The following is a 12,428-nucleotide window of genomic DNA, read 5'->3' on the forward strand; positions in this document are numbered from 1 at the left end:
TGCTGCATAAAGGGGAAAATTAACATTTCTGCTTTAGTCATTAAGATACGGCTCCTTATATGTGTTTTTAAAAAAACTTTACTTTCAATTTTAGGTTTTCAATTTCAATTACACAGTTCCTTTTATTCTGTTTTTGCTGAAGGCTTTAATTGTTACACTTCAGTTCAAGCTGCTGTTTCCATATTTTTCTCCTTCAGGCTTTTTCTCTGAGTACCTTGATTTTTATTTTTAACCTCTTATTAATAGGAATCTAGTAAAATACATACAATTAATCTAGTTTTACATATCAAAGAATGAAATTCCTGAAATAGCATCAGTCTTGCAATTCTTCCTGAATTCAGCTCTATGCCAGACTTCTCCACTTGAAATTTCCAGCATTAGGGATTATTTGCCAAACAAAAGAAGATAAAATGCTGCCAATATTTTCTCTCAAACTTTTAATCTAACTGCAAACAAGACAGATAAATATTTTTCAAACAGACTCCCCTCTTCAGCTTCCCAGTATATTGTGAGCTGTTTCCAAGCTTTCTGAGCAGCACTTTCCTTGTTCTGGTATCTTGTGTGAGCACAAAATCATCTTGTGGGCTCTGCAAGGAGAACCAGGGAGGTTTTAATAATCTGCTAATCAGGTTGTTGACAGCAGGCAGCCAAGGCAGTGCTAAAAGGCAGCAGAGCACTGCTGAAGAGGACAGAAATCCTGGGAATTTGCCTTCTTTTGGCAAGGTCCTCTTCAGAAGATGCTGTAGACTTTGTCAGATTTCAAACCCAGCACTTTCAGGCTTTCTCCATGGTGCTGGGAAGATTTTTGGTGAGAAAAGTTCCCTGTAGAGCTGGAGGGCTTGATCACTCTCCATAGTGAGCTGTGGTACTCAGCACCTGGAATTTCAGAAATGAGACAATCAGCCACAGAAGGAAAACAGGTCCCTGTTGAGCAATGCCTGCTGTCAGAGAGGTTTAATCAGATTTATTCCTTCTGTGGAGCTCCTCAGCTTCCCAGCACCAGAATGGGTTTGGTGGAAGGATCCAGATCCTCACTTCTTGAGAAGCCCTCCTGTCTCCTTTTGCCTTTAATAGGATTTTTGAGGGGCACCCTCCTGATGATGCTCAGTGTTTGCAGCTCCATAACCAGCAGGGGCCTGGCAGCCTGTGTGTGCCAATCTCTCGTTATTGCAGCTCTACTTTTATCTTGCATACTTTCCTTTTTCCCCAGCATTTCATTTGAACTGCTTCCCTGTTAACTTTTGTTTCAAGTGCTGGCATTGCAGGAGTGGTTTTGTTTTTTTGTTTTTTTTTTTTTTTCCTTTCCTTGAGCAACATCTGACCTAAATGCTGTTATCATTCCAGGTTTATGTGTTGAAACGACCACATGTGGACGAGTTTCTTCAGAGGATGGGAGAGCTCTTTGAATGTGTACTCTTCACAGCCAGTCTAGCCAAGGTTTGTTCCTCCTTTCATCTCTTTAACCCTGATGGTGCTGGTCAGTGGACTTTTGGTTGGGTTTTCTATGGATGATTATTTCCACAGTTGGTACTATCTTAATTTTTCCCCTTCTTTTCTGCTTCTTTGTCTGACAGTGTGTACTTTGTCTGCTAGTGTGTGGGTAAGTGTTTCCATGGTAACACCATCACATATGGGCTTGTCTCATAATGTAGCCTCCATGCATTGCTCATGATGCCAATATGAAAGGCTCCCAAGTTACCATGGTTATAGTGAGAAATTACAACAAATAGAGTGCCAGTGAAGCAGCACATGAAAGCTGGGCATGAAATAAAGCACCGAATTAAACCCTGTCTACACCATCAACCAGTGACTCAGAAACTCACTGGAAATTGGGAACCAAGCTTCTTGCTCTCTTGAGGGGCAATTTCAACCTGGAGTTAAAGAAAGGAGACTTTTTTGCAAAGCTTGGAACATCCCCAGTAATATTTTGTGCCCTCTGGTCCTGCAGTAGCAGTAGTGGCTCGTAGGTAGTTTTTGTGGTAGATGTTACAGTAGTAGAGTGATCTGGAATTCTCCACCTCCTTCGGTGTATTGTATTTGTGGTGTGTTTGTAAAATGATTTGATTATTTCTAAGTAGTGCTGTAGCATGGCAAGCTTTTGCTCCAGCCTAGTGTAGAGATGGTGGCAGGGGCCAGGACCCTGATCTCCTGTAAAGCCTTTTTCCCTGCATTCTCTTTACCACATACTGTTCAGTCATGTTGAAAAAATCCTAAATACTGCCCCAATTTCATACTGAAATGATGTGCATTATTTCATAATCAAGAGATGATAGATTTCAACATCAGGTTTTTTTCTTGGTTTAAAATATAGGAAAATGGTAACTCCTGTTGTGCAATAATAAGATCTAACTACAGTTTTCAACTATGTGGTTATTCATGTTTGAGTTTATTTAGATACTTGTTCTTGGTCACTTTATATAAATGGTTGGATTCTAAGCTGTGCCTCACTTAAAATCCCATCTTATGTATAAAATGTTAATTTCCCTGATATTGTACATGAGTATTTGTATTAATAACATCTTTAGCTGATCCTTTTTGGCCTAATTATGCAATTTGGTAATCTTAAGAGTCCTGCTGACCCAGTTGCTCCAAGGGCATCATTTGGTAGAGCCATATCAGGCTCAGATTTGTTCACTGCATTTTATCTTCAGAGGCACATGGAAACAAATCAGCTGGGGAAAAACTTCCTGTTGATTTTCTACTAGCATTGGCTGGTTTTATGGTAATGGCAGGTGAGATCTCTGGATCCATCAACCTCTAGGAAACTCTCAGGTTAACACTAAGTTGGCCCTGAGAATAAAACTTAATTAATTAAATCACAGAAAACATTAAGTTAGGCTTTTCTAGAAAGAGAATTGTCCTACTTTTGCTTTATCTCTTTATTAATCACTTCAGGTTTGCAGGCAATTGAGTTAATTAACGAGGAGCAGGGACGAAAATGAAGAAAAGGGGCATTTTATCTGAAACTATTTTGTGTCCCTTCTCTGTGAATCAGCCTTTTCTGCATGTTGCTAACTTGATGTTTCTGACTTGTATTTTTAAGTATGCAGACCCAGTAGCTGACTTACTGGATCGCTGGGGTGTGTTCAGGGCAAGGCTCTTTAGAGAATCCTGTGTTTTCCACCGAGGCAATTACGTGAAGGATCTGAGTCGACTGGGCCGTGAGCTGAGTAAAGTTATTATAGTAGATAATTCTCCTGCATCTTACATCTTCCATCCTGAAAATGCAGTAAGTATTCAGAGTACTCCAGCCTAACTTCATCTCTCTGGCCCTCACCCAGGTTTTGTGATTGAGAAAATGGACTTTTCAGAGCACTGTGTCAGACTGTGTGTTTTTTAGGCTGCAGTGGGTTCTGGAGTTCACTGAAGGACATGGGCAAAGTGATCTTGACAGAATGTCACAGCCATGACTGCTCCTGTGCTCTGAGCTCTGGCTGCTGCCTTGAGCTCCAGCGCTTCTGAGAGATACACAGTGGTGTGGAACCTGAAAAACCAACCTAGCTCTAAGAAACAAAGCTGCCCTGCAGCACAGATTTTGTTCCTTGGAGTAGTGACTGCAGAAAGAGTGGTTTGCTTGTGTTGTATTTTCAGGCACCCTTGATGAAGGCAGGAATGATGAATCTGACTCCATGTTCTCAGAAGGCTAATTTATTACTTTATAATACTATATTATATTAAAGAATACTATACTAAACTATACTAAAGAATACAGGAAGGATACTTACAGAATGCTAAAAAGATAATAATGAAAACTCCTGACTCTCTCCAGAGCCTCAGCACAGTTTGGCTCTGATTGGCCAAAGAGTGAAAACAACTCACAGCAGAATCCAATGGAACAATCACCTGTGGGTAAACAATCTCCAAACACATTCCACATGAGCACAGCACAGGAGAAGCAAATGAGATAAGAATTGTTTTCCTTTATCTCTGAGGCTTCTCAGCTTCCTAGGAGAAAAAAATCCTGGGTGAAGGGTTTTTTTTTCATTGTGTGAATAATATTTTATTAGGCAAGATAATTAATGATTTACTGGTTGCTACTGAGATCTGCATTTGTGGGTAAGGGAAAGAAAAAAAAAATCAAGATCTAATTGTGTTGTTACACTTCTCTCTCAATTATTTTTGTCATAGCTCCATAATTAGAACTGTTAGTCAACAAGTTAATCAAGGTTTAGGAATAAGGATAAAGGGCAGGCAGCAGTTCTGTAGGGCAGAACAATGAGGAGCAATGTGCATTTTCACTGTGTGTTTGCATTGGCTCCAGGAGCTCTGATGGAGAGGTGTGGGGTGCTCCATCCATGCTGCAGCCAGCACAGCTGCTCACATCTGCTTCAGCTGCCAGGGGAGAAGCTGGAGCTCTCAGATCTGCTGACTTTTAGACAACCAGGCTGTGCACTGTTGGCTTTGATGTTTTTAGGCTGCCTTCTCTGTGAACTGTTAAAAATCAATGTAGGAAATCTTTTATTAAGAACGTTGCTTTGCACAGTCCTGCCTCTCCAGAAGCTTTTTTTTTTTCTTTCTTTCTTTTTGTATCAAGAGCTATTTATCTTCCAGCAGTCAGCTTTCAAGTTCAGATCCTAATATTGTGATGCCCTAAGTGATGAGGTGAAAACATTTTTCTGGTTGGTGCCACACATGGTTTAAAGCTGCCATTTATAATAACCAGGACCTGCAGCTCTAATTTATGTTCATGGTTAAAATTAAAAACCTGATCCAAGATCATCATTTGGTATCTCAGAAATCAGTGCCAAGGAAATAATGAGCTGTAGAAATTTGGGAGATGAAATTGAGGGCCTTGTCAGAGCGGTTTAATCATGTATAGAAAAGTGCTGCTGGCTGACTGATACTGGAGTCTCTGCAGAAACCAGAGCTTGTAACAAGATCCAAGATAGTCTTGGAAAGACCTCAGTGTGCTGAAGATACACAGAACACCTTCCCCAAATCCAGGCTGCATATTTAATCAGGGTTATTATCTGTGTTGTTCTCTGAACCCACTCACTAGATGTAACATTTTTCCCTGAACAATGTTCTGCCCTTGCAGTTAAACATTTCCTGCAAACCCCATGCTGGAAGGGGTTGTTGCTGCCTGCCTGTGCCTGGTGACTCACTCTGATAATTCTTAAAAAATAATTGCCTGTAAATAAAGTGTCAGTGCAGCTTCATAAGCTGTGTGTGCCTTGCAGCCTGTTCTGGATAGCAGGGAGGCAGAGCAGGGAGAGCTGCCCAGTGTGTGGGGTTCATGTGGGTCACCTGGACATGCAGTGAAGCTCAGCTGTCCTCCTTGGGCTTGGGGTTGACCCTGCTGCTCCACCTGCATGCTAATGAGTGGCTAATTGCCATGATTATTATTAACCATGGTGGTGATGCTTACAGAACACCTACACAGACAAAACTCAGTGTCTTTTACATCATGAAACCCTCTCAGTGTTTGTTGGTTGCTCTGTTTCAGGTGCCTGTGCAGTCCTGGTTTGATGACATGACAGACACAGAGCTGCTAGATCTTATTCCTTTCTTTGAAGGACTAAGCAAAGAGGAAGAAGTTTACAGTATGCTTCATAAACTCTGCAACAGGTAGCCCTTAACTCTGACTGACTCCTGCTCCTAGATTGCAGTTGCTAGAGGCTGTCTCCATCTCTTTCAGCTCTTTCAAATGTAAGCTTGGGGAGGTCGCCCCAGTCAGAAGTGCTACTCTTGATCTTCCTGTTACATTGGACACGAAGGACAATCATGAGTGATGCTATTAAGCCTTCAGAAGCCTGACTCCTAAGGTCATGTGTTCAGACTACTTTTTTAAAGGAAAAAAAAAAAAAAGCTATTTTAAATGGGACTCTTTTAATTAATTTCATAAATGGACATCTTTTACTGGATCAGCTTTTCTTAAAACATGCCAAAAAAAAAAAGAAGCTTGTATTTCAGCAGTTGAATTTCTCTCCCTTTCTTCCCCTCCCACTATGCAGACAATTTTACCCCCCTGCTTAGAGCAGTTGACCTGACTCTGAATTTTTTCTTACAGAATGAAGTGCCTTTTTGAATGTTATTTTAAGATAAAAATTCATTTTTGTATAAGACGTATTTCCAGACATCTTTTAGTCTTGTATTGTCTAAATGCTTTAAAAGGAAAAAGGAAAAAAAAATTTATAGAGCACTGTAATATATAACAAAGGAAAAAGTTGAAACCAAGATGCTGGGTTCCTGTCTCCACGATGACAATGAGTTGTGTTACACTTTGTCATGCTCGGAAGGTTCAGGCGGTCGTGGGAGGGGTGAACTGGGGTCATTAACATGGTTGTTTCACTGAGGAGGATTTTGGGCACAGTTTTAAAATATATCTGCAGTTGTTTTGAGTGTTTAGGGAGTGATGGAGTTGAGGAAATGAGGTGGCTGATAGACCTAAAGCACCTTTAATGCAGACAGATGAAGTTCTGCTGTCTCTGCTCACGCACAACTGCCATGCCTCTTCTTTTTTGGAAAACCATTCTCTTGGGAGAACAGCAAGATCATTTATTAGCTTCAGATTCTTTTCTCAAAACAACCCATCTGGGGAAGCTGGATCTACATTGAGCTGTTTGGAGTACTTTTTTCTTTTCATTGCTGCTACTGTATACTCACCAAATGGAGTTGACCATCGGCTGTTATACTGTTTTTGCCACTGTGCCTGTGCTATGAGACATGTTCTGTAAGCTGCAAACTTGGGCAATAAATAAACATGCAGGCTTCATAACCCACCCCCATGGATTAATCCATTGGTATCTGATATACCAGTTAAAGGTGACCTGTAAAGGATTTTTTTTTCAATTAAGATGAAGCCCTCTCCTTTCTTTGATACACAAAAATGCAGGAAGTTCACTGCCCACACCTTTGATCTGTATTTCTTTTTCCCCAAGGTGTGAGGTGCAGATTATGAGCTGTGTCAAGTCTTGCTGAAGGGCAGAATTTACTAGCCTAGACTAAAATTTGTCCTCTGGCTTTGGAGTTGAGTTAGACTCATCTCTGAATCTGAGAGCCTGCTTAACATCTTCTGCAGTGCCATAGGTATTTCAGATGAATGATTTTTAAATATTTTATGCCTTTGAACAACAAGGCACCTTTTTTTCCCCTCCTCCTTTCCAGTGTCACCTTTCAGTTATTGTCCACAGCAGAAATCTGCAAACATAAAAAGTGCAGCTGTGTTTGGCTGTCATCAGAGAAGACTAAATGGATTATTTGGTGCTTCTAATTAGCCTTGTGCTAAATTCTGAATTGTAGACCCCCTTTGCCTTTTCTCTTTTCCTTGAAAAGTCCCAATGACTTGGGAAAAACACAAATTCCTTTGTGATGGACCTGGGGCTTGTGATCCTCATCTCAAAACCATTGGTGAAGCAGCTTAACAAATCCATCTGAGAGGGGCAGGCCAGTCTGCACAGGCAGTGAGTGGGTGGTGGTGGGTGCAGTGTCAAACTGAGCCCCCCTTGCAGTGCAGCTGTGCTCCAGCTGTGCTCCAGCTGTGCTCCAGCTCTGGCTGGGCCCAGGGGTGCTGGAGGCAGCCCCATCACACCCGTGAGTCTCTAGGGCATCACCCTTTTGTTTCTTAACCAGCTGGCATCACCTCAGTACTGTATAAATCTGTGCCACAACAAAAAGACAAAAGTGTCAGGTTTGAAAACGAAAAATCTAAAAACAAAAAAAAAAAAAAAGCCTACTTTGTTTAAAATCTAACAAAAAGAATTAAGCAAGAAAAAAGAGGACGTGTGGATTCTGGTTAGTCCATTAACGTTTACTTTCAGTTTAAGATGGTTTAATTTTGTATTTGACTCCAGAGTAATTAAACTGTAAGCTGCCAAAAAAAAAAAAAAAAAAAAAGTTGTTCTCTGAGCAGTATTTTCAACTGTGCCTGTGGCCCCAGGGCCCCAGTGCAGTTTGCAGGGAAGTATTCAGGTTGTAGTTAGTCGTGCAGGTATGAGAGGAATGGCTGAAGAAATTCAAAGACTTTTTCTCGTTAGCATTAGACCAAACAATCACACAAAGAGTAAATAACCCACGAGCCAGTGTGACAGTTGTGACCTGTGGGACGTGAGACAAACCATGTCACCCGTCTGCATCTCTGCAAGCAGCGATTTCATGAACCAGTTGCCTTAAGTCTGTGAATGAATGTTAATTCTATTATTAAAGTGTCTTGTATTGTTTTCCAATCCACATAGAATGGGCAACTGAACTTCTGCACCAGCCTCTGCAGGAATGGTTCTGATGATGTTCTGTACAACCATACTTGTACTGTATCATTTTGGCTCTTAAAAACCCCCAAATTTTAAAAACCCCAACTTGTTGTAATTTGCTACAGCATTAAAATGACACTTGGTGACAATACAAAGACAAAAAACGTAGCACAGCTTTGATCTCTGTGAGCATTAAGAGTGTTTTCTATAAGTTCTGATCAGTTCTATTGTTTTTTAACCTACCCAACTCGTGTGGGAATAAAACTCAGAGTGCTCTGCAATCAGGTTTGGACTCCCCTGGGTATTCAGATTTGGCCAACAACTGTCACAGTTGTTTATTTTGACACTATCATCATACTTGAAATTTCAAGTGTTGAGTTTGCGTGGATATACATACGCTATATATTTAGAGTTTCTAGATTCTAAAAAAAAAGCAATAGAGTTCTGTCCATAAAGTCAGAAAACGAGTGGAATGTTTGTAAAATTTGCAATACGGGTATTTGATTGTATTTTAAATACAAGATTTAAAAAAAATTTCAAATAGGAAAAATTAAAAAAAACAACCCTTGTTTCCTAAATCTCTTGCATATTTTGAAGTGCAGTTACTGCATGCAGGTCACCAGGGCTGTTCTAAACCCTGGGTTTCAGTTCTAGTTCTGGATATTATAGAAATATTAAAAACCCTTTTCCCAGTTGGTCATTCTAAAGACATGCTGCCTGGCCTGAAGTTCTGTTGTCCTTTTTATGTTGGGTTAAAAAACGGTTTTTTTGCCTGTATGGGTATTTTTAAATGAAGCTGTAAGGCAGAATGCCTTAGACCCTTGAAACCCAACAGAAGTGTTCACAAAGAAATTGCCATTTGTAACCTTAGGGCTGTGCACAGAATCCTTGGTCACACCACGAGGCGTGGCAGGCTGGGCATGGGGAGCTGGTGGCAAATGTACAATATTGCTGTGTTCATTTAGGTAGCTTTGGAAGAATAATTTTGTCTCTTTGTTTCGCCCTTTTGGTCTTTATTAAAACAGCAAAAGTTGTACGTGGAAGAAACTCAACACCTGGAGGCGTTTTTGGTTGTCAGTGTATGCAATCACTTTTCTTACAGCATGATTTTGATTAGACTGGTTGGGGACAATAAAGTATCTAAATGACACTGGTGTGTGCTGATGTTGCAGCTTTTGAAATTTCAATGTAAAAAAGAAAAAAAAAACAAAACAAGAAAAAGAATCTGTAGCTGTGTGACTTCCGAAGGCGTAACCCTCTGTTGGACAGATTGTTTTTAACCTAATAAACCACAGTTCTGCACAGCCCTATTTGTAAAACAAAAACAAGTTTGTGCCTCTGATTCCAAGGTGCTGTGATGTTTTTTTGCCTTTGTGGGGTGAGGAGGGGCAGGTGAGGCTGGCGTGGGGCAATTGCTTCAAAATCTCTGGGCTAACTATGCAAAACCAGCTGTCAGTTCTCTGTTTCACATGATGTTGTAAAATCCCAGCTGACTCTCTCTTATTTCTTGTTAAAGATCTGTTGGGAGCTCCTCAACAGAGGAGTAAGCAATGGAAATGTTTCTTTCTTTCTTTTTTTCCTTTTTTTTTCCTTATGATGGAGCTGTTTACACTTTGATGCAATGAACAATCCAGCAATACTTGAGAAACACTACAGATACCATATGAGTGTTTGCAGGAGAGAGAAGTGTTGTCAATCAGGTATTGAATGGTTTCTTTACTGTCACAAATAAAAAATTTTAACAATATAGCTACTTGTGCATGTAATACTTCTCTGGGAAAAAGCATTTCTGCACTTCTCCTTCAGTAGCAGGCGCTGATTCAGCAGGGAATCGCTGCTGCTAATGCACATCCGTGGCAGAGGGTGAAATCACCCATGCCTGTCCCTCCTCCTCCTCCTCCTCTCCCCTCCCAGTCATGGCAGGACTCCTCAGTGGCTGCCCTGGCACCTGCTTGTGCAGGCAGAGCTGATGAACTGCTGGTGAACTCTGCTAAATAAATTGGTGGCGACTCTTGCAGATGTTCCAGCTATTTAGATCTCTTGGATGAGATCATACAATAATTTGTTCAAGTCTCAAAGCTGTGTGACTTCTTTTGAAGGGCTTACTTCAGCTACTTGAATAGCTGTTCTTAACATCACTGCCATATCCACATGAATATCTGAATAAAACACTTTATTTGCTTGGAAAAATCTATTTTGGGACTTTTTATCTGACACAGTAAGACTTAGGCAGAGCCTTCCTTTCTAGGAAAGGCACATATTATTGATGCTTTATGAGCACAAAACCTCAGGCCTGTTGGAATTAGCAGCTGGCTCAAGATAGCACATTAGTTGCAATTAAAAATATTTTTTTAGTTAGTCCTGTGATTGGTTGGGAGGACCTGACCTGCCTTTACTTTGTACTGGTTGGTCAGGTTTTGATTATTTAGGTTTGGCTTTGTTTTGGTTTTGTTTTTAATTTTACCAATCTCCTTAGCTGCTACTTAGGATGAAGATGAGGATAAAGATGCCTTTCTCTTTTTTTTGTTTTTTTCACTCAGTAAAACAAGTGTTTCATAAAATTCATAAAACAGCTCATTTATAGTGGTGAGAAAGCTCCTGTTGTTGTGTGCTGACAGAAACCAAGTGTCTGCACAACTGAATACACAATAACCTGTACACCTATAGGCTTTCCAATGGGTTTTTCCCCCTTTTTGTTGTTTTTTGACTCAGGAGGAAATCCAACTGCTCTGCAATTCCCTGCAGGATGGGGTGGGGCTGCTCCAGGTGGGATGCAGCCTCCAGCAGTTTTACTGGCAAGCAGCATTTGCCATGCAGATTATCCAGACTGCCACCAGCCCAGCCACACTGGCCGGAGCCCAGGAATGTTCTGGAAAGTTCTGGATTCTGCTGGAGAAGCAGGGATCAGTGGGTAACTCTGGTTTGGGCAGGTGGCAGCCCTGGCTGCAGGAGTTCTGTGGGAAGGAGCTGTGCTGGAGCAGGGTGTCCATGGTTCTGTTGGAAGGAGCTGTGCTGGAGCAGGGTGTCCATGGATCTGTGGGAAGGAGCTGTGCTGGAGCAGGGTGTCCATGGTTCTGTTGGAAGGAGCTGTGCTGGAGCAGGGTGTCCATGGTTCTGTTGGAAGGAGCTGTGCTGGAGCAGGGTGTCCATGGATCTGTGGGAAGGAGCTGTGCTGGAGCAGGGTGTCCATGGATCTGTGGGAAGGAGCTGTGCTGGAGCAGGGTGCCCATGGTTCTGTGGGGATGGAGCTGTGCTGGAGCAGGGTGTCCATGGTTCTGTTGGAAGGAGCTGTGCTGCAGCAGGGTGTCCATGGTTCTGTGGGGATGGAGCTGTGCTGGAGCAGGGTGTCCATGGATCTGTGGGAAGGAGCTGTGCTGCAGCAGGGTGTCCATGGTTCTGTGGGAAGGAGCTGTGCTGGAGCAGGGTGTCCATGGCTGGAGCAGGGTGTCCATGGCTGGAGCAGGGTGTCCATGGCTGGAGAGGGTGTCCGTGGCTGGAGCAGGGTGTCCATGGCTGGAGCAGGGTGTCCATGGCTGGAGAGGGTGTCCGTGGCTGGAGCCGTGTCCAGGGCATTTCTGAGACACACTAAGGGTCAGTGTGGCTCCACAGGGCAGGGTCCCCCTGCACTGCACCCCAAAGTCAAAAGGGGAGGTTTGGCCATGGCTAAAAGGGCTCACAAGGAGTTTGGGAGGAGGTGGCTGTGGCTGTGTCCCCCCATGGTGCCTGCCATGCTCTCCCCAAAGCAGCATCGCTCAGGTTTGCACCCAGGCTTTGATTCCATGACATGGACACCCCTGGTGGGGATGGAAAGGCAGGAAAAGCTGGACACAAGCACAGCTGGCACCCATCACCCTCCTCACCCCAGCAAGGACCAGGCTGCTGCTGCTGCTCACAGGGAACAGAGGAGTCACCGCTCAGCCAAACACGTGTCACCCCCTGGAGAACCTCTGTCACCCCCTGGAGAACCTCTGTCACCCCTGGAGAGCCTCTGTCACCCCCTGGAGAACCTCTGTCACCCCCTGGAGAACTTCTCTGACCCTCCAGATAACGAGGGGTGATCCTTTTGTCCCTGCAAACATGATGTCACCACCTCTGAATTCCCAACCTTGCAATAAATGTTGCACTCAGAAGCTGGGGGGGTTGTTGGGGAGTTGCTGGCTTGACAATGGGTTGTTTTCTTTGATTTTTAATGAGCTTTTGTGATGGAAACCAAATTTCTTTACAGTGTAACCTGGTAAT

General features: G+C 42.6%; 1 protein-coding gene across 3 annotated transcripts in view; it reads left to right on the plus strand.

Moving 5' to 3' along the window:
- Positions 1 to 9,938, plus strand: part of CTDSPL (CTD small phosphatase like) — an 83,899-nt gene extending 73,961 nt beyond the window's left edge. For all 3 annotated transcript variants that reach the window (XM_058806863.1, XM_058806871.1, XM_058806881.1), the window contains 3 exons: positions 1,345 to 1,437; positions 3,044 to 3,229; positions 5,447 to 9,938. In XM_058806863.1, coding sequence (XP_058662846.1) covers positions 1,345 to 1,437; positions 3,044 to 3,229; positions 5,447 to 5,572 — 405 coding nt within the window. In that variant the 3' untranslated portion in view covers positions 5,573 to 9,938. The remainder of the gene's footprint in view (positions 1 to 1,344; positions 1,438 to 3,043; positions 3,230 to 5,446) is intronic.
- Positions 9,939 to 12,428: the final 2,490 nt, after the last annotated feature.

Source organism: Ammospiza caudacuta, chromosome 1, assembly GCF_027887145.1.
Source record: "Ammospiza caudacuta isolate bAmmCau1 chromosome 1, bAmmCau1.pri, whole genome shotgun sequence".
NCBI lineage: Eukaryota > Metazoa > Chordata > Aves > Passeriformes > Passerellidae > Ammospiza > Ammospiza caudacuta.